The 25,213-nt window shown below is 33.9% G+C and overlaps 5 protein-coding genes and 2 non-coding genes across 8 annotated transcripts; 4 read left to right on the top strand and 3 right to left on the bottom strand.

Annotated features, from left to right (window-relative positions):
* The first annotated feature begins 804 nt into the window (after positions 1-804).
* LOC103861015 (ras-related protein RABA1d) lies at positions 805-12,590 on the top strand. The gene is made up of 3 exons (XM_009138710.3): positions 805-928; positions 1,041-11,777; positions 11,988-12,590. The coding sequence occupies exons 2-3, from the start codon at positions 11,557-11,559 to the stop codon at positions 12,412-12,414; spliced, it is 648 nt and encodes a 215-aa protein (XP_009136958.2). The 5' UTR covers positions 805-928; positions 1,041-11,556; the 3' UTR covers positions 12,415-12,590.
* Positions 10,703-10,774, top strand: TRNAG-UCC. The gene has a single exon. It is a non-coding gene; the product is annotated as a tRNA-Gly (tRNA).
* A 243-nt stretch (positions 12,591-12,833) lies between the features above and the next one.
* On the top strand, positions 12,834-16,151 carry LOC103861014 (metal transporter Nramp5). The gene is made up of 4 exons (XM_009138709.3): positions 12,834-14,050; positions 14,602-14,738; positions 14,822-15,474; positions 15,556-16,151. The coding sequence occupies exons 1-4, from the start codon at positions 13,467-13,469 to the stop codon at positions 15,778-15,780; spliced, it is 1,599 nt and encodes a 532-aa protein (XP_009136957.1). The 5' UTR covers positions 12,834-13,466; the 3' UTR covers positions 15,781-16,151.
* A 533-nt stretch (positions 16,152-16,684) lies between these two features.
* LOC103861013 (cellulose synthase A catalytic subunit 8 [UDP-forming]) lies at positions 16,685-20,793 on the top strand. Its single transcript, XM_009138708.3, has 12 exons — positions 16,685-16,922; positions 17,017-17,096; positions 17,206-17,257; positions 17,354-17,513; positions 17,609-17,884; positions 17,966-18,311; positions 18,381-18,518; positions 18,589-18,714; positions 18,791-19,003; positions 19,083-19,529; positions 19,619-19,972; positions 20,051-20,793. The coding sequence occupies exons 1-12, from the start codon at positions 16,745-16,747 to the stop codon at positions 20,636-20,638; spliced, it is 2,958 nt and encodes a 985-aa protein (XP_009136956.1). The 5' UTR covers positions 16,685-16,744; the 3' UTR covers positions 20,639-20,793.
* Positions 20,545-23,354, bottom strand: LOC103861170 (transcription factor MYB98). The gene is made up of 3 exons (XM_009138874.3): positions 21,947-23,354; positions 21,646-21,772; positions 20,545-21,554 (listed from the first exon to the last, which is right to left on the bottom strand). Exons 1-3 carry the CDS (start codon positions 22,516-22,518, stop codon positions 21,075-21,077), a joined length of 1,179 nt encoding a protein of 392 aa, XP_009137122.1. The 5' UTR covers positions 22,519-23,354; the 3' UTR covers positions 20,545-21,074.
* A 250-nt stretch (positions 23,355-23,604) lies between these two features.
* LOC103861011 (60S ribosomal protein L11-2) lies at positions 23,605-24,839 on the bottom strand. Of its 2 annotated transcripts, XM_009138707.3 has the most exons (5): positions 24,710-24,839; positions 24,495-24,602; positions 24,344-24,386; positions 24,059-24,254; positions 23,605-23,985 (listed from the first exon to the last, which is right to left on the bottom strand). In XM_009138707.3, exons 1-5 carry the CDS (start codon positions 24,710-24,712, stop codon positions 23,787-23,789), a joined length of 549 nt encoding a protein of 182 aa, XP_009136955.1. In that variant the 5' UTR covers positions 24,713-24,839; the 3' UTR covers positions 23,605-23,786. The 2 variants fall into 2 exon arrangements, with proteins under 2 accessions (XP_009136955.1, XP_009136954.1); XM_009138706.1 differs by lacking the exon at positions 24,710-24,839 and having other exon boundaries at positions 24,495-24,608.
* A 35-nt stretch (positions 24,840-24,874) lies between these two features.
* On the bottom strand, positions 24,875-24,947 carry TRNAE-CUC. Its single transcript has one exon. It is a non-coding gene; the product is annotated as a tRNA-Glu (tRNA).
* Positions 24,948-25,213: the final 266 nt, after the last annotated feature.

Here is a 25,213-nt window from a genome sequence, read left to right as displayed (position 1 = left end):
GCCAAAAATAATTATTATTTGTTTAGTTACATGTTATATGAATTTTAGACAGTCATGATGTCGAACCAATGATTTAATAATATAATTTCTAAATGCATGAAAAATCAAATCAAATCTGGATAATAATTGAAAAAAAAATTATTAATACGAATCATTTCATTACAATTTGGTCGATGGTGAAAAAACAATAAAAAAATATTCGAGTTTTCAATAGAATTAGAATCCTAATTTGTAGTGAATATTTAGGTATATAGGTGTTCACGTCAATGTGCACATGTATGTAGGACTGGACAAAATTTCTGTAAATGTTGATTTGATTTGTTATCATTTTCGATCTGAACATAGAATTCGGATATCCATAACTCTACAAAGCAAAACAAATATTAATATACAATATCCGTAAAACCGAAACAAATCACAAATATTAATATTTTATAAATGTATATTCGACAAACAACATATGATATGATATCAACCATCGTGATATTTTAGAAGTGTATATTCGACAAACAACATATATCATATGATATGAAACAAATCATAAATATTAATATTTTAGAACTCGTACCTTTTATTGAAAACAGTCGTTTTTTTTTTCCAAAATGTTTATCGTTGGTTTGCAAATTGCAACGTACGATTTAATATTTTTTTTTTAAAACATGCGTTTAATATCTTGACGACGATAGAGAATTTTGATACTATTAAATGCTGAATATATGCGGTCAACATACAGTTTAATGCTTACGTTTTTCACCAAAGGAAGTGAAATCTTTCGGTATATATAAAACAAAGAAGCATTATTTCAACCTGCGCTTCTCATAAGCGAATTAAAACTCTAGTTATAGTGTTAAAAAAAAGAGAGTTTTAGAAATGATTCAGTCAAGATATGTTTTCTTTGCTTTCCTTGCTCTTTCCTTTTTACTTGCAGGTTAGTCTCATTGGATCTAAATCGTTATAAAATTTTATTAATTTATTTATTTGTTTGTTATTGCTATTCCCCAAAAGTCAAAACAAATCTTGAACATGTGTTTGTGTTGCAGATGTTGAAGCTACAGAACTGGTGAGTGATGGTTCGATTTTTTCTCCCAACAAAGGAGCAGTCTCATTGTGTTGCAACGATCACCCCGTAGTTGGAGTATGTGTTAATAGAAATTGCAACAAGTGGTGTCGCCAAGGTTGTGCCTCTAAGAGAGGTGGCTTTTGCAAGAAGAAACTGACGAACAAAGTTTGTCACTGCTACTGCTAATTAAAACTATATATAAACTCTATGTTAAACTCTTTCATCCTGTTCTTTTTTTCTACTTCAAAATATAATATAATTGTATGCTCCTTATACATATATATATATATATATATATATATATATATAAATGGTACGAATGGTTACCGTGGATTTGGTAATATAAGATGGACGGAATTAAAGTACGGTAAGGTTCATGCGATTTGTGAGACATGTGCGGTTTCAATAAAAAAAGTAGTACGGTTTTAATAAAATAAATAGTGCGATTTTGATAGAAAAATATTGTAATATTAGTTATTTGAATATACGAACCTAATAAAATGTGTTTATTATTTTCTAGATAAATAGTAAATATAATGTAAAATATTTTTTTTAATCCACAACTTTTTTATTCAAATTTAAACTAAAACCAAACCATCTGTTTTGGTAAGTTAACCAAGTATTTGACCATCAGATTTAGTTCAGACAGCAAATGAACATATAGCATCTGAAAGGTATAGTTGTTTTTTGGAAAATTCTGGATACTGAAAAACATTCAGTGTTACAAATGTATTTAAAATATTAGTTGATCCTTAAACTGCAGATAGGTTAGAAGAACCTAGCACAAATGTAGTTTATATTATAACATTGCTTAGAAAGAACAAAAAAGTGCTTAACAGCCCACCTTCTAAAATAAGTGATAGTTTTTTTGTGGCGCCAGTTAAGAGATTTCGATGATGCTGAGTAGACACCAAACGTAGGTGGAAACATACATTATTCAATAGACGGTGTTGAAAAACTTCACACGTGACATAAACAATATTTTTGGTTTGGTATATTGGAATGATCGTTTATTTCGGCACAATTAGATATCAATAAACATAAGGGGAATTGCCACTAATACCACTTTCTTAATACCACTTTTCAACTTTACACTTTTCAATTTTACCATTAAAATTTTAATAGGTAAAAGACTATTGTACCCTAACTAATCAAAAGAAATGGAAAACCCATCATCGTATCCAACCTGGCCAACGCCTCCGCTTATGAGTCCGTCACCGCCGAATTGAGCTCGATGCTCATCGAGAATCGTCAATCCGCCATTGTTATATCCACCTCCATAGCTGTTCCCATCGGCTGCATCGTCATGCTTGTCTGGTGAAGATCTGATGGTTCCGACAGCTCGTAACGTGTCGAGCAGCTTAAGCCTTTGGTGATCAAACGCCTCTTCTTACGAGTCCGCCGCCGTATATTGACATCTTCGATTCGCCTCAGCTCATGTCTTCGCCTGCTCAGGTGAACTCATCCTTTCCAATTCCAATCCCTAGATGATGGATCTCACGCCAATGACGAGTTCTCCACGAAGCTAACATAATTTACAAGCTCAAACGAACAAGACGATTTCTCTCCCAACACCTAAGAAACGCTAACAAAGGTAAGAGGATAATATATGGTGATTTTCGTCTCTTTCTGTAATTGTAGGTTGGTATATCAAATTCGATCAATTTCTAGGAAAGAAGACGAAGTTTTGAAGTTTTTCTCATGAAGTTTTCAAATCTCAAATTTATAAGACCTTATAAATTGGGTCCTTTGGAATCTTACTGTTGATCTGTTAGCAATCAAAATACATAGAACTTAACATATATAACAATCATGAGAAATTAATAATTTAAGATTAAGATTATTCCATGATTTCTTCTTCTCTTGGTTGATATGTTAATGTTGTAGGAAATTACAAAGGTGTGGTATGAGCTTTTGGATTTAAAGGATGCTGTAGAGAATATGTGTGATGATATACATATCAAGTACCTCACTTTCTTGAGGTAATACAATGATACCATTTGTAGTTTGACTAGCAAGGTTTAGTATGTGCAGTATATGAGGTGGAAGGTTGGTGTTTTGGTAGTGTAATGTTCTGTTTGGTACTATATGAGATTCATTTTTTATGTGTTGTTTGTGTATAATATCTATAGAAGCAGTGGAGATGGAGCATGAGTTTGTTGAGTTACCAAAGCATATTATTTTTGAATCTTGTTTTTGGAAGTGAGTGATGATGCGTATGAATAACATGTGATTGGCTTGCGCTCAGATTTTAAAGATCGACGAGGTTGGTGAGCTGTTTGAAGAAGCAAGAGGAACTCTGAACAAGAATGTGGTTTGTATGATCAAAGAATTAAATATTTATAACTCTTTATAAAAATTGCAGAGTTGGCTTCTTTATACATCCTTCTCTCTCATTTTCTTCAGATATCTCTTATACTAAACCAATTGTATATTCTCTTACGAGTTGCATAGTTGAAGAGATTAGTTCGACATGTAAATGAGTGTGGTTCCAATCGTTTCTTTTATAGAAGAATGAAATATGGAGAAGCCTTGATATTCTCAGATCATGTTAGTAACAACTAACAAAAACTGAGTTTTGCAAGTACAAACTCTATTGGAACTAGATTCAAATGATTTACAAAGCTTTATAAATTAGTTTATAAATATTTATAATTAACTTATAGACTGCAGTAGATATTTTATAAAGTATTACAAATCTATTTATAAACCTATATGAATCAATTTATACATTCTTGTAAAACAAAATAAAATATCTCAAGTCTGCTGATTGCTTGAAGAGCTCATCAACTTGGTGCTCCCCAATCCGCCATGGCTCTGTGATGATGATGCCTTCTACTCCTCTTGCTCGGCGGTTTGATTCAGCTGAATTCACACTCAAAGAAGACTATAACGACTTCTTTCTGAATGTATGTTTCTTAATGTCTCAAGAAACATTCATCCTTCAGATTAAGTACTAGTAACAAGCAACTATCTTTTAACAATGCTTCATTTCTTAATATACTTACAACGCTTTGTCATACACTCTACACCTGATTTCATGAAATAAAAAGTTGTAACACTTCAAAATACCACTAACCTGATTCTTCTGATATGTTTTTTGGCTGAATAGATATTTCTCTAACAGCTTAAAAAGACTCTCTAAACTATTTATAAATCTTTTGATAAAGTCTTATAAAACCTTTATATTTTTTTGTAACCCTATACAAACTCTTCAAAACCCATTAAAATCTTTTATAAACCCTTACAAATCTTTTTTTTGTCAACATTCTTTTCATTTAAGCCTCATGGGCTGAAATTATGGGCACATGTCTTTCGTCTTAAAGCCCAACACTTTGATACACAAGATTAAATTCATAAAAATAAAGAACACGTGCATGTTTTATAAAGAGATGATGATACGTGGCAGATTCTGAGGCACATGCGGACAACGAACAATGCTCCACCGCTTCAGACCCCACCGCTTCAGCTCCACGAACGAAGAAACCTCCTTTGTCGAACTTACAAATCTTATATGTCTTAATAAATGGTTTATAGACTCCTACAAATAATTTTACATATCCTTATAAATTATTTTATAATGGTGTATCAATTTTATAAATTATTTTTATAAACTCTTATAAATTATCTATATACCTTTATAAACCCTTATAAACTATTATACAAACCATTATAAGTTATTTTATAAAGCTTTCTAAATGGTTATAGACTCTTTTAATTGATTTATAAACCTATACAACTCTTATAACACCCCTTATAAATTGAATATATGCTTTCATAACATTTTTATAAGCTTTTATAAATAGTTAATAAATTGCTTTTATAAATAGTTTATAAATTTATAAATTATTTACATTCATCAATAATCATAGATCTACCCCCATTGGTTGATCTGAGAAAGTGAACCATAGATCTTAGAGACATTTATAAATCGCTTATAAACTTACAAAAATGTTTTATAAACTTTTGTAAATGATTTATAAACTCTTATTTGCCCTTTAAATTTCTTTTTTCTTCATTTTTATCTTCTTTCATGTGTTATTGCTCTATATCATATACTGCAAAAAGTAAATCCACAAATTTTGTTCCCATTAACTTTTCTTCTTTTTATATCCTTGTTGAACTAATTCTACAACACTGTCAAAATCTATGTCATTAAGATCTGAATGCGTTGGGGTCACCAAATGTTTGTATTCCTTAGAGAATCCAGACATTGTATTAACCAAAAGATGTAACAAAAAATAAACAAGTTTTATAAGTTTCCCAAATCTCTAATTTACAAATTTATAAACCCATATAAAACTACATTTATAATCTTTTATAAAATGCTTCACATTATTGACCAAGACACCGATTGGATAATCACTTTTGGATTGTCTAGTGGATCTGTTCCAGCTTCATAAATCCTCAGATGAATCACGAAGATGTGCAAAATTCATTGCTATCTAACTGCCTAACGAAATAAAAAGATAATGTTAACTTTTAATCGTGTAAAGATACCTTATCCAAGCATAATATTCATGTATTTTGGTAACAGTCTTACAAAGAATATAGGATAACACAACACAAGACTTCTCATGTTCACACGTTTATATGTTGTTCTATAGATATATACGATGAACTCTTGTTTAATAACTTCTTTTATAACACCTTGTTTAATAAAACTCTCTAAATGATTATAGACTCTTATAATTGATTTAAAGACCTCCGGTTGATTTCTTAACATGTATATACCTATATAAACCTTGAAAATAATTTACATACCTTTATAAACCCTTTAAAATTATTTTATTAACTCTTATAGATTGTTTAATAAGCCTTTCTAAATGGTTATAGACTCTTATAATTGATTTAAAGACTTCCAATTGATTTCTAAACATGTATATACATATATAAACCTTATAATTATATACATACCCCTTATAAATTATTTATAAACATTTATAATTTTTGTAATAAACATTTATATATAGTTTATATACTTTATAAATTGTTTTATAAGCCTTTCTAAATGGTTATAGACTCTTATAATTGATTTAAAGACCTCCAATTGATTTATAAACATGTATATACCTATATAAACCTTATAAATTATATACATTCCCCTTATGAATTATTTATAAACTTTTATAATTTTTGTAATAAACATTTATAAATAGTTTATATACTTTATAAACTGTTTTATCAGCCTTTATAATAGGTTTATAAAATTCATAAAAATAAAAAATAAATTTTTATAAATGATCTATAAACTCTTATTAATTATTTATATATCCTTATAAACCCTTATAAATTATTTTACAAACTCTTATAAATGATTTTTATAAGTCTTCATTAATTATTAGAGACTCTTATAAATTATTTAAGAGACTTTCTAATTGATTCCTAAACCTATAAACCATATAAATTGTATACATACCCCTTATAAATTGTTTATAAAATTTCATTATGTTTTTATAAACAGTTATAAATGGTTTATAGACATTATTAATTGTTCTATAAACCTTTATAAATGGTTTAGATACTCTTACAAATAATTTATAAACCTTTATAAATAGCTTATAAACTTTACAAACCGTTTTATAAATGATTTACAAACTCTTATTTGCTTTTCAGCTTTCTTTTTTCTTCATTTTTATCTTTTTTCATGTGTTATTTTCCTATATCATATGTTGCAAAAAGTAAATCTACAAATCCTTGTTCCCATTAAATTTTCTTCATTTTATATCCTTGTTGAACTAATTGTACAACACTGTTAAAATTCATGTCATCAAGATCAGGATGTGTTGGGTCACCAAATGTTTGTATTCATCAGGAAATCCAAGCATTGTATTAACCATAAGAAGTAATAAAGAATAAACAACGTTTTATAAGTCTCTACAAACTTCTAATTTATAAACCCTTATAAAACTACATTTATAATCTTTTATAAAATGCTTCACATTATTGACCAGGACACCGATTGGATAATCACTTTTAGATTGTCTAGTGGTTCTGTTCTAGCTTCATCAATCCTCGGACGCAATCTCAAAGATGTGCAAAATTCATTGTTATCTAACTGCAAGACGAAATAAAAAGATGATGTTAACTTTTAATCATGGTCTAAAGATACTTTATCCAAGCATAATGTTCATGTATTTTGGTAACATTCTTACAAAGAATATAGGATAACAAAAGACAAGACTTCTCAAATTCACACATTTATATGTTTTTTATAGACATATATGATCAACTCTTGTTTACAAACTTCTTTATAAAACCTTGTAAAGCATTGAGTTGTACTATCAATAATATCTTAAAACCCAGATTTATAAGAGGTTCTAATTCTTTAAAATACAATGTTCACTATTCAAAAATATTTCTCCTAACCAGAACTATTCAAATGACAAGTCTAAATCAATCTTATTTGTTTTTTGAATAACAGAGGAAAGAAAATCCTAAAATTACTTGAACCCAGATTTATAAAAGTTTATAATTTTTTGAAAACTCAATGTTCACTATCGAAACTCTTTCTCTTAGATCGACCAGTTATAAACCAACCTTCGTTGATTTTTTTTTATAACAGAAAGAACAAATCCAAAATATTACTTGAATCGAACAAAAAAAAACACAAATTAGAAACATACCAGTGTGAATTGTGGAGAGGAGCCAACATCTTTGAGGTTTTGAATCGTGATTCTCGTAATTGCTTATCACCAGATACGTGAGAGAGAGTGACGATGGAACTCAACGGAGACGACGACGGATCTCGACGGAGATGACGACAGATCTCAACGAAGAGAAAAGAAGGATCTCAACGGGGAGAGAGACGATGGATCTCGAAAAGAAGGACGGTGGATCCGACGGAGAGAGAAGAAGGATCATGACGGTAGAGAAGAAGGAGACGATAGATTGAAGATAAGGTAGGGTTAGTTTAGTCATTTACACATTAATGAATGTGGTAGTTATGAAAATGTCCTTTGAGTGGTGGTATAAGTGAAAAGTAGTATCAAGAAAAGTGTATAAGTAAAATTTCCCCTAAACATAAAATTAACTTATAAAATGGTTAATATATGTCAAATTTTAATTTAAGAAAATATTTTAGATTCCAAATTTTGACCCTAAAATAACTAACATTACTTGAACTATTGAACATATGTTACCAAATCATAACTAATGAACAATTAATCATGCTTACAATCTATATTCACTTATCTATGTGGAAAATAATTTAATTATATTAAATTTAAATTTATTTGATTTATAATTTTTTAAATTTACACACTTTAAATTTATTTTCTTTCAATTTTTTTAAATTAAAATTAATTTTTAAAAGTAAATACATCAGTAGATTTTTCAGGATATAATCATAAAACTGTTTACAACTTTTTATTTATTCACAAAATATAGCTATAGTTTCATTATCCTCTTAAGACCGGTCCAAAAATTCAAAACTTTGTATTTTAGTTCAAATATTATCATATTTGCAATCAAAGTAACATATTATTTAAATATTTTTGATCCAAACTCTAATACAACAATATGAAAGTGTTTAATATATCTTATTGTTTGATCATTACAAGTGTCACATTTAAATTTTGCAAATGTACCTTCTTCTTTTATGTACAACATATTTTTGTTCAAAATACAAAGTACGAAACGTTTGAATCATGTTTATCATAAATTTTGTTCTCTTATATATTTAGTTTTAATCTATATTTGATTATTTAAATTTGGTTTTTTATAAAAAAATTTTAAAACATACGGAAAAGTAAACTATTTTTGATAAAGAAGAAAAGTTTAAACTCACTTTATATATTTTTAAAACATTTGAAACTTATTTTTATAAAAATTCACGTGTATTAAAACGACAGAATTGACTATGACAAATTATTTTTTGAAAGTTCTAAAAAGCTCGAAAAGTACTATAGCCTTATAAAGACCAGGCCGGACTTTAAATTTGAGATCCAAAATATTTTCGGACCAGGCGGAGTTCAAATATTTACGGACTTAGCAGGTTTCGGCCGGCTGGACCGGCCTGAATCGACACCCCTAGTTACAACAACTGTTGTCTTCAAGGTTGTGACTCTAAGACTGGTGGATATTGCAAGAACGAAACTGGTGGACTATAAACTTAACGTTCATTTCCTCTTAATACCGAAAAGCGACAATAACAATAAACAATATTTCTTGCTATTTCACATCTCAAACAATTATAAACTACAACTGAACAAATAAGTTTTGATATTTAGTTGAGCGGTCATGGATGGTAAGTAGTGAATGTTTCTTCTTAGGCAATTGAACATTGTGACTTTGATTTTTGCTTTCAAGAGAGACCTTTTTCGTCATATACATTGTTAAGAAGCTTAATGAGTATGAAACATAATACAAGCTTTAAGTTGTGTATATTGCAATTTATAAGGTGATGTTTAGTCTATACGATATAAATTCAAAATTTTCAGTTTCACAACCAATCAGAACCGTGCCTATGTGTTAAAAAAAGAGGCAACTGCTTCAGGCAGGCCCATCTTCATATGGTTAATTTTGGGGCTCCATTTTTACAATCAATTGGTCTAAAAATATTTGTATATGTCTATTTTTATTAATACTTCTCTACAAATTTAATTGTATTCTTTCTGTATCAAAATAAGTGGGTTTTAAGGTTTTTGCACACTGATTAACAAATTGCAAATTTTCATTCAATCTTACTCGTTTGTCTAAAAACAACAAATAAGTATAGATAATTCAGCCAATAAAAAATCATACTGCATAATATAAATAGTCAAAAACATAAAATTGCATTTACTTTTAACATAGAAACTTGAAAACATTAAAATAAAACAATTTTTTTTTCTATTAAAGTGATATGGAGGAAGTATCATCATTTTCCGGTTTAAGTTCTATATATAGCTTTAGCTTTTGAATATTCACTTATTGATTGTTTTATGTATATGTTTTATTTTTCTTCATAATTTTATCATATACTCTTCTTATTCATTTGGTATTATAATGTTAGATGCTTTTATAACTTCGCAAGTACATTTTTAATTTTTTTTAATTAGCATGGGTGTGAATTTTTTGGGTCATCATTCTTTTGAATAAATGTAAACAATCTTAATAAATATTTTTCATTAACTATTTTCATATTTATGTTTACTAACTTGACAATCAGAAAAAGAAAAAAAAAATTATTAAGGCTCCAATTTTTAGAATTGCCTTAGGCTCCATATAGTCTAGGCACGGCACTGCAACCAATGATGGGATTTTGAGGAATCTATGCCAATGTAACTAATGACCAAACAATTCTATACCTTTTGGAATAACAATGTTCATGGAATTAAGGTTAGTATTCATGTATATCGTTACTTGAGCTATCATCTACGTGCTATATTACATAATAAGCTTATACTTCTGGTCAAATGAATGTTGAAGTACTACTAGAGAAAATAATAGTCAATTTAATCACATCATAGATAAAGTTTACAGAGCTTTGTTTTATCTGCTCGCAGCCAATCACAATATACATAAGACTCTAAAAGTTAACACTTTCTACATCCTTAACCCTAAACAAAACTTTGGCGTAAATCTCTTCCAAAGGATTACCACAACAAAGGTTCGATAATGTTTGGTCAAATTATATTGTATCCTTTTGAACCAACAAAAGCGTCTGTAGTCCAACGGTTAGGATAATTGCCTTCCAAGCAATAGACCCGGGTTCGACTCCCGGCAGACGCATTTTTTATAAGCAGTTCTTTTGATGCGACAACATAGATTTTGTAATCCTTTATGCTTTGGCATACACAGAATGATTTGGGCAGAGTTTACATTAGATGATTACAGAGTATATGTAGCATAATCGCATTGCTCATATACAAATCATTGAGCACTTTCACGTGGCAAATATCTCTCTGAAAATAAAACAGTTATGTTCCAAGTTTCATCAGTTACAAATCATTGAGCAGTAGCACATGTCTCCTCAGTTATGTTGCAAGTTTGATTCACAGCCTCAAGAGTCAAGACCAAAATAAAAGAGAAGAAAACGAACCGGGATTGTTGAGACTTGTTTCTTAAAATATTTGTACATTTATTTAGGACTTTAGGAGTTAGATCATCATCATTCTGACAGTTGACATAGTTTACATACTTTTTGGCAATGCCAACTACTGTGACTAAAATTATGATCGCCGTTTACCAATGTAAACATGACGGCCACCACTTTGTGACCTTTTCAAGAAAAAGAAAGGCGTTAACCGGTGAATGTCGATTGTACCCCTAGTTTAAAGGGTAAAACGCCATAGATCAGACGAATCATCAGGGATGTTTTGGTCTTTTCCTCAACATTTTTTTCACCCATGCCATATCAGTTTAATTGTGCGTAGATGTAGAAAGACACAAGTCTTACCCTAGTTTCATAACAGTCTCTATCTTGCTCTGTTAATCTAGGAAGACTTTTGATTCCCAAGAGAAAAAAAAAAAAAGTGAAGTTTAGTCTTTTCTTCTTGTCGTGAGCAGTTTTAATGGCGGGTTACAAAGCGGATGACGATTACGATTACCTTTTCAAGGTGGTTCTGATCGGTGATTCGGGCGTTGGAAAGTCCAATCTGCTCTCTCGTTTCACCAGGAACGAGTTTAGCCTCGAGTCCAAGTCCACGATCGGCGTCGAGTTCGCCACTCGTAGCTTGAATGTTAAGGACAAAGTCATCAAAGCCCAGATTTGGGACACTGCTGGTCAAGAAAGGTTTGTTGTGTGACTTGTGTCTCTTCTCAATCATAGTTCTTTACTCCTTCGCCTTTAGAATTTATGGCTCTGTCATTGTAGATCTTAGGACCAGCTTATCTTGAAATGCAGCAGATATAAACCAACATGTGCTGTGTGAAATTTTAGCTGTTTTGTAGATTACTTTTGACCAATAAGATAGCTTTTATATTATTATGGTCATGTTTGTAGGTACCGTGCGATCACTAGTGCATACTACCGAGGAGCTGTTGGGGCACTTCTTGTCTACGACGTTACACGACACTCCACATTCGAAAACGTTGAGAGGTGGCTTAGGGAACTCCGTGACCATACCGAACCAAACATAGTCGTGATGCTTTTGGGAAACAAATCCGATCTTCGTCATCTTATAGCTGTTCAAACCGAAGATGCCAAGTCTTTTGCGGAGAATGAATCACTCTACTTCATGGAGACTTCAGCGCTTGAAGCTACTAACGTTGAGAACGCGTTTTCGGAAGTGCTCACTCAGATTCACCAAGTTGTGAGCAAGAAAGCAATGGAGGCTGGTGATGATTCAAACTCGGGTAATGTTTTTAAAGGAGAGAAGATTGATCTTGATGTCTCTGCTGTGAAGAAAACAGGTTGTTGCTCCAACTAAAGACTTGTTAGTCTCTTGCTTATTTATTTGAGGGGTTTGGTCTGTGTCCCCAAGCTAAGATCTGTTTTATTTCTTACATTCAAAATACTTTTGAAGATGTTTGCTTTATTTTTAGGAAACAAACTGTGTTATGCTTTTGATTTGCTTTGCTTGAAAGTTGCTTAGTTTTGGTCTGATTCTGTACTGGTTGAGGGATTTTGTAATTTAACCCGTTTTGGTCTGATTTTTAACAAAAAAAAAATTTAGTGTTTTTTTAGAATTAGTATTTTACAAAAAATCACACTTGTACGTGATTGAACCGTTTTCATAAATATACACGCCTACAAATTTTATTTTCACTATGCTAAAAATTTCATATAAGATTTTCAAAAATAATATGTATGCTTGTTAAGACCATCTCTAATAATTCACCTTATTTTTCATTTTAAAATAGAGTAACTCTATAATAGAGTTGTGATATACTCTAGGTACTCTATTTTAGAATGGAAAATAAAATTATGAACAAACAAAAAATAACTTACTATATATATAGAGTAAATCTATATTTCACTCTATGATAGAGTGAAAAATATAATATTATTGGAGCATTTTTACTTTAAATTCTATTTTATAGTGAAAAAAAGAGAATGGGTTGGAGATGTCTTAGTAAATCAAATTTTAGACGTAAAAACATTAATGAGTTTGTATTTAAATTATTGGACTTCTGACGTCAAAAAAAAAAATAAAAAATTGGACTTCCACGGAGTTATGCATTTTAATTGGCTTTGCTTGAAAACTGCTTAGCTTTGGTATGATTCTGTACCGGTTGATGAATTTTATAATTTAACCGGTTCCGGTCTATGGTTTGTTCAGCTTATTTTCTTATCAGTCCGTAAAAATCTCTAAACCAATAATTATTCTGCTAAATTTCGTGAAGAAACAACTAATAATAGAAATTATTGACAACATTTATAATTCATTTTTAGAAAATCATTTTTTTTGTTTTGACATTTGACTTTTCTTGACTAAATCACAATCGTCACAAACGCCAAAAGAATAATCCGTTACAAAACATGACGGATCCAACCGTTTCCCGCCAAGTGAACAGCCCTTTGAAACGTAACGAAAGTAACGGCGAATTCAAACGTCTCTTACTCCCCGAAACCTCTCAATCCGACGATCCCAACGAATCACCGGCGGAGCCACCGGAGAATCAGGTACTGACCGTAGAAGAAGAGGAGGGAGAAACCACCTTAGAGTCAGTTCCTCCGTTCTCGTGGGCGAAGCTATGGAAATTCACGGGACCTGGGTTTCTAATGAGCATCGCGTTTCTAGACCCTGGAAACATCGAAGGGGATCTACAAGCCGGAGCCGTGGCGGGATACTCGCTTCTGTGGCTTCTTCTATGGGCCACGCTAATGGGACTTCTCATTCAGCTTCTCTCGGCTCGGATCGGTGTGGCGACGGGTCGGCATCTGGCTGAGATATGTCGTAACGAGTACCCGTCGTGGGCGAGGATACTGCTTTGGTTCATGGCGGAGGTTGCTTTGATCGGAGCTGATATTCAGGAAGTCATCGGAAGCGCGATCGCTCTTCAGATATTGACACGTGGGTTTTTACCTATTTGGGCTGGTGTTATCATCACCTCGCTTGATTGGTAAGCAAGTTAGGTCAAAATTGGTGGATTTTTAATTGTGTTTTATTTTCTCATGTCGATTGCTTGGTATGCAAGTTAGGTGAATTGATCATATTGTCTATCTTTTGATGTGTGTTCTTGTATCATGTGGTTTAATTGGTAAGTAAATTAGGTCAAAATTGGTGACTTTTAATTGTGTTTTATTTTCTCATGTCGTTTGCTTGGTAAGCAAGTTAGGTCAAAATTGATGATATTGTCTATCTTTTGATGTGTTTTCTTGTATCATGTGGTTTGATTGGTAAGCAAGTTATGCCAAAATTGCTGATTCTCTCTATCTTTCATGTGTGTTTTTGTATAATTTCCTTTGATAGGTAAGCAAGTTAGGTCAAAATTGGTGATATTCCCTCTATCTTTTGTTGTTTGTTTTTGTATCATGCCCTTTGAGTGGTAAGCAAGTTAGGTAGATGTTCTCTATTTTTATGTGTGTTCTTGTGAAATAGCTTTTTGATTTAGTTCATATCAGGAGAAATTGAAGAGAATCAGATGCTTATGTTAATCTTGTGATATAACAGCTTCTTGATTTCGTATTTGGAGAAGTGTGGAATGAGGAAACTAGAAGGTCTTTTCGCGGTTTTGATCGCAACAATGGCTCTTTCCTTTGCTTGGATGTTCAATGAAACTAAGCCGAGCGGAGAAGAACTAATCATAGGTACTTAAAATTTTAAGAATGTGACATTGTCTTTTATTGATACTAGTTCTTGATTTTTTTTTTTTTATTTGATGACTTGAAAGGTATTCTAATTCCGAAGCTCGGATCAAAGACAATCAGACAAGCTGTTGGAGTAGTGGGATGCGTAATAACGCCTCACAATGTGTTCTTGCATTCCGCTTTAGTGCAGTCCAGGAAGACCAACCCAAAGGACATACACAGAGTTCAAGAAGCTCTCAACTACTACAACATCGAATCAACGGCCGCGCTTTTCGTCTCTTTTATGATCAATCTCTTTGTAACCGCGGTTTTCGCTAAAGGGTTTTATGGAACCAAGCAAGCTGATAGTATAGGACTGGTTAACGCAGGACATTACCTACAGGAGAAGTATGGCGGCGGGGTTTTCCCCATACTTTACATCTGGGGGATCGGTTTGTTAGCTGCTGGACAAAGCAGTACCATTACAGGAACTTACGCTGGACAGTTTATAATGGAAGGGTTCTTAGATCTTCAGATGGAACAATGGCTATCAGCTTTTATAACAAGAAGCTTTGCTATTGTGCCAACTATGGTTGTAGCTCTTATGTTCAACACATCAGAGGGGTCGCTTGATGTTTTAAACGAATGGCTTAATATTCTTCAGTCGATGCAGATTCCTTTCGCTGTTATTCCTCTTTTGACTATGGTTTCTAATGAACATATCATGGGTGTCTTCAAAATCGGACCTTCGCTTGAGGTAAGCTTTTTCTTTTTCTTTTTTCGTTTTTATTTGTTGTTGTAATGTGAATTGTAACGAGTCAGTTTTGGATCTTTGTAGAAGCTAGCGTGGACCGTGGCGGTGTTTGTCATGATGATAAATGGGTATCTTCTTCTTGATTTCTTCATGGCTGCAGCGAACGGGTTTTTTGTTGGGTTACTGGTTTTTGCTGGAGTAGTGACATACGTCAGTTTCATCATTTATCTTGTTTCCTATAGAAGCTCGCAGTCTTCTTCTTGGTCGAGCTTAGAAATGTCACAGAGAGTTGTTTCCACAGAGACGTAGAAAACCAACAAAAAATCTGACAGACTTTTTCAGCCCTACACATACATCTAAGCAAAGACAAAAGCGGTTTGGTCGGTTTTGAGTTGATGGTTCTGCTGCATTTGTGCTCGATGGCTGGATTTCAGACAGTAGACCAGTGGTAACTGAGTTGTGAGATTAGGGAAAGACCGAATGTGTTAAATTTGTAGATTGATTTGTTGGATTTGTATTGTAACAATGGAAATATAGAGTAGAATTTATGTAAAAGACGTTGAACATTAATTAATAAACAAAGAAACGGTAAAAAAAGACAGAAGTGTGTACAGTAATAAGGTTTTTTTTTCCTGCTAAAATTTGGTGGAGTGTAGTAGTATAGTAAGGTTAGAAACATGTTACCTTATTATCGATTTCTGCAGATTATCGATTCAGTCCATTGTGTGAGTATATGTACCGCTGCTTTCTATGTAATTGAATGATTAACTGATCATTGTTTATGTGTTATTTTTAATTATTATCAATAATTTGATATATACACTAAAAAATGCTAATTATTTTTAAATTATATAATATATATTTTAAAATGTTGACGTGATGGAGAAAGTACGGACTTACGGTGACGCTTAGGAGGCAAGCAATTATCTGCCGATGGTTAGAGACAAAAACATCATGTGTCACATCAGACACACTAACTTTAACTGAAACTTTCCTTCACTTTCCCGCAAAATCTTCTTCTTGCCAACTAAACAATGTATGTTTTAGCTAGCAATCAGCTTTCTAATATAAAAAAACTGGTGAACGATAGAAACTTCTGAACTTCCGATTTTTTCACCAATCCACCAAACTTAAAAAAAAATAAAAAAAACTAAACTCTTTTTCCCACTCTCTTAAAAACACACCCATGACTCTCAATCTCTCTTACACAACCAAAATCTCAGTCCCTAACTAGGGTTATTTTCTTGTCTCTCTCTCCCAAGGGAAAACGAAGATGATGGAGTCTAAGTCTCCGGTCTGCAACACTTGCGGAGAGGAGATTGGTGTGAAACCAAACGGAGAGTTCTTCGTTGCTTGCCATGAGTGTAGTTTCCCGATCTGCAAAGCATGTCTTGAATATGAATTCAAAGAAGGTCGAAGAATCTGCTTGCGCTGCGGCAATCCTTACGATGGTATTATCCCATTTGTTCAAATGGCTTTCCATAAATTTGCTATCTGTTGTTGAAGGATATTTTACAGTTTGTGTTTTGTGTGTTTCCTCCTCAGAGAATGTGCTTGATGATGTTGAGATAAAGACATCTAAACACCAATCCACTATTGCAACACACATCAGTAACGCTCCTCAGGTGTGTACTATATTATTAGTTTCTTTTTATGTGTTTATAAGATCTGATAATAACTGTTCTTGATTTTTTGATAAAAAAAAATAATAATAACTGTTCTTGATTTTTGTAGGATTCTGGAATTCATGCTAGGCATGTAAGTACAGTCTCCACAATAGACAGTGGTAAGAAACTAAGAAGCAAATCCAATAGTTTTCTACACTTTTGTGAGTTTAAATAGTTTAAAATCTAAACAATGGGATTGTGTTTTGTCCTTGAAGAACTTAATGATGAATACGGAAACCCTATATGGAAGAACAGAGTTGATAGCTGGAAAGACAAGAAGAGCAAGAAAAATAAGAAGAAACATGCAAAGGCAACAAAAGCTGAAGACCCTGATGCACAGGTTCCTCCCCAACAGCACATGGAAGATATATCACTGTAAGCACATTCTCTCTCATGGAACAACATAGTCTTTGTACATTAATCACCACAAAGTGTTAGACACTGATTGGTATGTCTGTGCCATTTCTCAGAAACCCCGAGGCTGCTTCTGCTACAGATGTGCTCTCGGTTGTGATACCTATCCCAAGGACAAAGATAACTTCATACAGAATCGTAATCATCATGCGTTTGACCATCTTGGCTCTGTTCTTCCACTACCGTATCACCCATCCTGTGGACAGTGCTTACGGTCTATGGCTAACATCTGTGATATGTGAGATCTGGTTTGCTTTCTCATGGGTGTTGGATCAGTTTCCTAAATGGTCTCCTATCAACAGAGAAACTTACATCGACCGTTTATCCGCAAGGTAACAAATCTTTTCACAGTAACTTAACCTACACGTTAGGTCAAAATATCTTCAATATCTTGTAATCAAAACATTGTGCAGGTTTGAAAGAGAAGGCGAGCAATCACAGCTTGCAGCTGTGGATTTCTTTGTCAGTACAGTAGATCCGTTGAAGGAGCCTCCTCTGATCACTGCAAACACCGTTCTTTCGATCCTGGCCCTTGATTATCCGGTGGATAAGGTCTCTTGCTATGTATCTGATGATGGTGCTGCGATGCTTTCTTTTGAGTCTTTGGTTGAGACAGCAGATTTTGCTAGGAAATGGGTGCCTTTCTGCAAGAAGTACTCGATTGAACCGCGAGCTCCGGAGTTTTACTTCTCGCTTAAAATCGATTACTTGAGGGACAAGGTTCAGCCTTCTTTTGTGAAAGAACGTAGAGCCATGAAAGTAAGTTAAACAAAGGCTTTAAGAATATCCATAACATTATCAAAAACTTAACTCATGGTTTCTTTGTAGAGAGATTATGAAGAGTTCAAGATCAGAATGAATGCTTTAGTGGCCAAGGCTCAAAAGACACCAGAAGAAGGATGGACAATGCAAGATGGAACCTCTTGGCCTGGAAACAATACTCGTGACCATCCAGGAATGATTCAGGTTTAATATGAAAGACTCTTAACATTATACTTGTAGATTCTTATTCTAAATCTTTGGTCTTCTCTTGTAGGTTTTTCTTGGATATAGCGGTGCGCGTGATGTTGAAGGAAACGAACTTCCAAGATTAGTATACGTCTCTAGAGAGAAGAGGCCTGGATATCAACATCACAAGAAGGCTGGTGCAGAGAACGCATTGGTATGAACTTTTTTTTTAATAGAAAACCTAGGACTAAATATTGTGACACAGTCCTAATGAGTTTGTTTCTTTCTAGGTGAGGGTTTCTGCGGTTCTAACGAATGCACCATTCATTCTAAATCTTGATTGTGATCACTACGTCAACAACAGTAAAGCCGTCCGTGAAGCAATGTGCTTCTTAATGGATCCAGTTGTTGGTCAAGACGTTTGCTACGTTCAGTTCCCACAGAGGTTTGATGGAATCGACAAGAGTGATCGATACGCTAACCGAAACATAGTTTTCTTCGACGTAAAGTTACCGCAAACTCCAAACTCTTTTTCTCATAAATTCAAGAAAATATTGAGCTTCTTTGTGACTTTGATTTCAGGTTAATATGAGAGGGCTTGATGGGATTCAAGGACCGGTCTATGTCGGAACCGGTTGTGTCTTTAGAAGACAAGCACTGTACGGATATAGTCCACCTTCTAAACCAAAGATGTTACCACAATCTTCTTCCTCGTCTTGTTGCTGCTGTCCAAGCAAGAAAAAACAAACACAAGATCCTTCAGAGATTTACAAAGACGCAAAGAGAGAAGAACTTGACGCTGCCATCTTTAACCTAGGAGACCTAGACAACTACGATGAGTACGAGAGATCCATGCTCATTTCACAAACCAGCTTTGAGAAAACGTTTGGTCTCTCTGCGGTTTTCATCGAGTCTACACTTATGGAGAACGGTGGCGTTCCTGACTCTGTGAACCCGTCAACCCTCATCAAAGAAGCTATCCATGTCATTAGTTGTGGATACGAAGAGAAAACTGAATGGGGAAAAGAAGTAACTCTTTCTTATCTTTACTATCAATATTTAAAACTATTACTATATATGGTAATATATAGTAATAATCTTTATTTTTGTTTTTGTAGATTGGGTGGATTTATGGATCAATCACGGAAGACATTTTGACGGGTTTCAAGATGCATTGCCGTGGATGGAGGTCTATTTACTGTATGCCATTAAGACCAGCTTTTAAAGGGTCAGCTCCTATCAATCTATCTGATAGGCTTCACCAGGTTCTGCGTTGGGCTCTTGGCTCGGTCGAGATCTTCCTTAGTAGACATTGTCCTCTCTGGTATGGTTGCAGCGGAGGCCGCCTCAAGTGGCTCCAGAGAATGGCTTATATAAACACCATTGTTTATCCCTTCACGTCCTTGCCCCTTGTTGCTTACTGTACTCTTCCCGCCATTTGTCTTCTCACCGGCAAATTCATCATCCCAACGGTAACTTGTCAAACAAGTAACATTTTAGGGGGTTGTGTATTTAGGTTATTTTTCTGATCTTGTTGCCGTTTATTGCAGTTATCAAACCTAGCAAGCATGCTGTTTCTAGGTCTCTTCATATCAATCATCTTGACGAGCGTTCTTGAGCTTAGATGGAGTGGAGTGAGCATTGAGGACTTATGGAGAAACGAGCAGTTTTGGGTGATTGGAGGTGTCTCAGCTCATCTGTTCGCTGTCTTCCAAGGCTTCCTCAAAATGCTTGCTGGTCTCGACACAAACTTCACAGTCACATCGAAAACCGCAGAAGATTTGGAGTTCGGTGAGCTTTACATTGTCAAATGGACAACACTCTTGATCCCTCCAACATCACTTCTCATAATCAACTTGGTTGGAGTCGTTGCTGGCTTCTCTGATGCTTTAAACAAAGGTTATGAAGCTTGGGGACCTTTATTTGGGAAGATTTTCTTCGCCTTTTGGGTCGTTCTTCATCTTTATCCTTTCCTTAAAGGTCTTATGGGAAGACAGAACAGGACACCCACCATTGTTATTCTCTGGTCTATCTTGCTGGCTTCAGTGTTTTCTCTTGTTTGGGTTCGTATCAATCCTTTTGTCTCTAAGACTGATACGACCGCCCTTTCGCAGAACTGCCTTTTGATCGACTGCTAAGAGGTGATGTTATGTATTCCTTTGAATGATTGATGATCTGTTTTTTTGTTGTCGTTGTTTTGTAAAATTTTATTTTCTTGTGACAGAAGTTTTCTCATATGGTTGCTTGTATCACAAATTAAGTAATATTCTTGTTGCACAAGTTAGGTTTGCGGTTTCTGTTACTTCAACATGTTAAACTAATTTTCCACCTTCTTCTCTTTTGGTCACAATCTTCACCTTCTTAAAAATCTAACATAATATATTTTTGACTATATAATTATACTTTTCATCAAAAATATGCAAACATTGACACAAACACATAACATTATACTATTTTGGTCACAAATCTATTCAGTTGAAACAAAACCCTGCTGAATTATTTTTGCTTACTTTGGTGAATGTCATGTCTCATTCAAAAAAAAAAACTGAAATTAAAAAAGAAAAACAATAAAAATCAGAATCCATGAGCAAAAGTATGAATGTCAGGCTGAGGAAGGTCATCAAGTAATGAGTCAATGCTACATCCTTCCACAAGCAGCTTCTCATTGAATCCAAAGTCATCAGTAAACACACATTCAGGCACTATCCTGTCTAGCCCGTAAAGCTCATCTTCATTCTTCTTATTCTCTTCCTCAACCGCCACAAAATCCTTCTTCTTGTTACTCTCTCTGCGTCTACCTCTTGCAGGCACAGAGGAAGACGACAAAGCTCCCAAACCCAAGCTCTTTATGTAATCCTGCAACAAAGAAGGTCTTGGATATTTAGATCTACACTTTCTCTTAGAGAATTGTCTTCGTTTTGTTGTGTTCCAGTGGTTCTTGATCGAGTTCTCTGTTCTTCCAGGGAGTCTTTTGGCAATCTCTGCCCATTTGTTCCCAATCTCTTTATGAAATTGTATAAGCACTCTGTCTTCTTCTTCACTCCATGTTTCCTTCTACAACAAATATATTCATAATCTCTAAAATATTTCTAATCTTTAGTTTCCTTAATCATCACTACGTAAATGGTAGGTTACTAGTTCATACCTTAATGTCAGGTCTCAAATGGTTATGCCATCTCTCTCTACATTGCTTCCCAATCCTTCCCGGTAACACTTGTGCAATATGCGACCATTTCCGCAATCCATATTTCTCCACAAATTGAATCACTATCCTATTATCAAAAACAATTACTCTTAACTAATAACCCGCAAAATGGAAAAGTTTATCTAACTATTGTTAGTAATATTGCATAATAACTTAATGTAGTTCAAGGAGTACTCTCCTATTTTAATGAGACTAATATATATTTTATGAAATATTGATCGTTATTATGTTAATGACGAACCTGTCTTCTTCAGAAGTCCATTGTCCTTTGACTAATGTTGTTTCTTTCTTTTCTTTCCATGATGATGACGACGAGGATGAAGACAACTTTCTTGTCAGAATTGGTTTGGTCTTATTGAAACTCATCGCTTTATAACAATCGTTATCTGCAGAAACACATGAAACTTCGTCTGGCATCACCAAGTTCATAGGCTTTGTGATGCCTCTAGGAGGGTAATCAAAAGGGATCATCCTCATCATTATGTTGTTTTGTTCCATGTCCATAGGTCCATGTTCATCGACCAAATTGACCATGTTGTCTTGGTAAGAGCATTGCTCGAAAGGAGAACTATTGACACAAGAGGACGTAGTTTGGATAACAAGCAAAGAATTTGAAGATGTAGACCCATGATGATGGTGATGATCAAACTGATGATCACGATCAAGATGGTGGAAGTCTTGAAGAAAGCTTGTGGGCTTTGATTGGTCAACGACTTGGAAGGGGAAATTTTTTTCTTTCATTTGTTCTTGATCACGTGTGAAGACGGTTTTGTTTAGAGGAGCAAATCCACTCTCGCCGACGTAATTCTCCATATTTTTTGGAAAGAAGAGAAGAAGAAACTAATTAATTAGTGGAAAAAAGTGAAGTGTTTTTGTGTGTTGCTTGGTTCTTTCTTGTATTTGTATGGTAGGAGAAGCAATAAAGAAAGACATTTACTATACCCATTAATTTGTTAGTAAGAAAGTAACGTATGGAGTTTGTTGTTAGCACTAGTGTTATTTAATTTAATTAATTAATTCTAGAATATTTAACCTTTTTGGTTTTTTCTTAAATTGAAACTAATTTCATTGTTTAAATTTTAAAGTGTTAGCAGTTGAACTCTATGGTTTAAAATGAAAACTTTTGCCAACTTAAAGATTTAAAATGTGGTTTTCCCTAACATGAATGTAAGGAAGAAAAAAGCAAATTTGTTTCATAGTTTATACTTAATTAAGATTTAAAATGTGATTTTCCCCATATTCAAGTTTAAGATGTATAATCTTGAAGTAAATTTAAATATATTGGAAATGAAATAAAGAAAATGTGAGATAAAAAAAAACTTTTCTGTTGACGTTACAAATTGGGTGTTGTTAAATTTGGGGTAAACATAGTTGAATGTTTGACAAAACGCTAGTAGGAATTTAATCTACCTTTTAATGTGTTAACAATTCATCTATTGTAAAATATATTTAGTTGAGTTAGTTAATTTAGTCAACAACAAATGTAATAACCATTTTGATGCTAAGGAGTGTCTTGACCATTTAGCTTTAAGGTCTATAGTCTAATTAATGGATTCAAGAAGAGAGATATCTTCGTTTTGACGTTAAAAAAGGATAGTATCATCTATGCTAGATTTTCTGCATTCGTAATTTCTTATGTAATAGGTTGTACTAATCATTTGTAATTTGATACAACTTAATTGATGGGATTAAGTGGGCTTAGAAACCTAGACCACGTGGGGCTACCAAAGAGACAAGTAGCTCGACCTTCTGCTTTAGGTCCAGGAGGTAAGCTTCAAAATAGCAAAGAGCCATAAAGCTTTAGAAGAAATGACGCAGAAGGAAGAGAAAACTCCATTGATTGAAACTATGAAACTTGCAGAACTAAAAGCTAAAGAAGAGTAAGATTCTGGATTGGAGTAGTTTAAAGCATAGAGATTGTTTAAAATTGATAACGATAAACCTCCAAAAATTGTTGATATCTCGAGGGTACTCAGATTCTAAACCAACTGAAGTTAAAAAAAGATACAAAAAACAAGAGATCCCAAGGCGATGTTCTGAGACAAGAGCTAACAGCACAAAACAAAATAGAAACAAACTCTTCAACCAGTGATGTTCTGAGACTTGTTGAGGATAACACCTTCGTACTTAACCTGGAACCACTTCATGGCATCATCCTTTGTGACTCTATGTTGAATCCCAACGCGAGTCTTGCACCTACGGCGACGAGCAACACGGTACCCCGGACGTTCAAGAACAACATAGAAGTCCATTCCATAGATACCAGTGGAAGGATCGTACCTAAGAACAAATAACGCAGAATGATTATTAGCACATTGTTTCATAACCAAATGAGCCAAACATACACACTAACTTGATTCCAAGATCAATGTGCTCCTGGATACCGAACCCAAAGCAGCCAGTGTCACTAAAGTTCCTCCTCAGGAGCTCGTACTCCTTCACTTTCAAGCCGCTCTCAAGAAGCTGCATGGCCTTGTCTCCCCTCACGGTGACGTAGCAAGCAATCTTCTCGTTACGCCTGATTCCGAAAGACCTCACAGTGTACCTCGCTGTTCACAATCAACAACCACACGCTAAAACTAAACTCCACATTCTCAAAATTACAGACACAACATAAAATTAAAACGCTCAGACATACCCTTGGAGAAGACAGGGGTTTGACCACTGAGCTGTTCCAACACCTACACAATTTACCAAAAACCCTCGTTCAGACAAAACTAACGACCCATTTCAATGATGCTAAACAGTAAAGTATTAATTTTTAACATTCTTCAAAGCAAAGAACGAACCTTGGAGGCGCGAGTGAGACGATCACCACTCTCACCAACAGAGATGTTGAGAACGAGCTTCTGGACCTTGATGTCCCTCATAGGGTTCGAGAGCTTCTTCTCTGACGCCTGCATCACAGTACAAGTAAGTTAAAATTCTAAAAAAAATGAAATATTTTCGAACGGAACATAGAAGAAAGAAGCAATCTAGAGGATAAGAGTTTGAGCAAAGGTACCATTTTGGGATTAAGGGATTCAGGTTTAGGTAGATGAGCAGAGAAGAGTGGCAGTGACGGCTGCAAAGTCTGGTATTATATGAGAGACGCTTTAGGGTTTGTTCTAGATGTAATGACGAGACTGACCCGGTCTTAGGTCAACATATGTTAATTAAAAAAATTTAACTCCGTTGCCGGGACTCGAACCCGGGTCTCTCGGGTGAGAGCCGAGTATCCTCACCAGCTAGACTACAACGGAATAGCTGTTTATCATTGTTGAAGAGTTATATTTCACTTAATGCATAAAGAGAACAAAACAAAGGTCCTGAGATTTGCCTTTAGTGAGTCATAGATAATCCATTTCATATAGTACATGATTTGAATTTATAAATCATGATTTAAAGGTTTCAAAAATCATATAACAAAATTTAGAATTTCTAAATCCATAAAATATACAAACTAATAGTTCCACTGCATACAAATAGAACTTGTCTTAATGCAAAAAGAGAAAAAAGTATTGAGATT

The sequence above is a fragment of the Brassica rapa genome, chromosome A03 (assembly GCF_000309985.2).
Source record: "Brassica rapa cultivar Chiifu-401-42 chromosome A03, CAAS_Brap_v3.01, whole genome shotgun sequence".
Lineage (NCBI taxonomy): Eukaryota > Viridiplantae > Streptophyta > Magnoliopsida > Brassicales > Brassicaceae > Brassica > Brassica rapa.
Note: the sequence above shows the minus strand (reverse complement) of the source record. Positions and strands in the feature narration are given on the sequence as shown.

Bases quoted from the DNA above. Each gene is read 5' to 3' on its own strand.
- LOC103861013 (XM_009138708.3), top strand. From the start codon at position 16,745: ATGATGGAGTCTAAGTCTCCGGTCTGCAACACTTGCGGAGAGGAGATT. The intron at 17,514-17,608 runs GTAAGCACATTC...GCCATTTCTCAG, and splicing joins CACATGGAAGATATATCACT to AAACCCCGAGGCTGCTTCTG. The intron at 18,715-18,790 runs GTATGAACTTTT...GTTTCTTTCTAG, and splicing joins CTGGTGCAGAGAACGCATTG to GTGAGGGTTTCTGCGGTTCT.
- LOC103861015 (XM_009138710.3), top strand. From the start codon at position 11,557: ATGGCGGGTTACAAAGCGGATGACGATTACGATTACCTTTTCAAGGTG. The intron at 11,778-11,987 runs GTTTGTTGTGTG...TCATGTTTGTAG, and splicing joins GACACTGCTGGTCAAGAAAG to GTACCGTGCGATCACTAGTG.
- LOC103861014 (XM_009138709.3), top strand. From the start codon at position 13,467: ATGACGGATCCAACCGTTTCCCGCCAAGTGAACAGCCCTTTGAAACGT. The intron at 14,051-14,601 runs GTAAGCAAGTTA...GTGATATAACAG, and splicing joins ATCATCACCTCGCTTGATTG to CTTCTTGATTTCGTATTTGG. The intron at 14,739-14,821 runs GTACTTAAAATT...ATGACTTGAAAG, and splicing joins CGGAGAAGAACTAATCATAG to GTATTCTAATTCCGAAGCTC.
- LOC103861011 (XM_009138706.1), bottom strand. From the start codon at position 24,608: ATGCAGGCGTCAGAGAAGAAGCTCTCGAACCCTATGAGGGACATCAAG. The intron at 24,387-24,494 runs GTTCGTTCTTTG...TAAATTGTGTAG, and splicing joins GTCTCACTCGCGCCTCCAAG to GTGTTGGAACAGCTCAGTGG. The intron at 24,255-24,343 runs GTATGTCTGAGC...GATTGTGAACAG, and splicing joins AACCCCTGTCTTCTCCAAGG to CGAGGTACACTGTGAGGTCT.
- LOC103861170 (XM_009138874.3), bottom strand. From the start codon at position 22,518: ATGGAGAATTACGTCGGCGAGAGTGGATTTGCTCCTCTAAACAAAACC. The intron at 21,773-21,946 runs GTTCGTCATTAA...TTTTGATAATAG, and splicing joins TGGACTTCTGAAGAAGACAG to GATAGTGATTCAATTTGTGG. The intron at 21,555-21,645 runs GTATGAACTAGT...TATTTGTTGTAG, and splicing joins ATTTGAGACCTGACATTAAG to AAGGAAACATGGAGTGAAGA.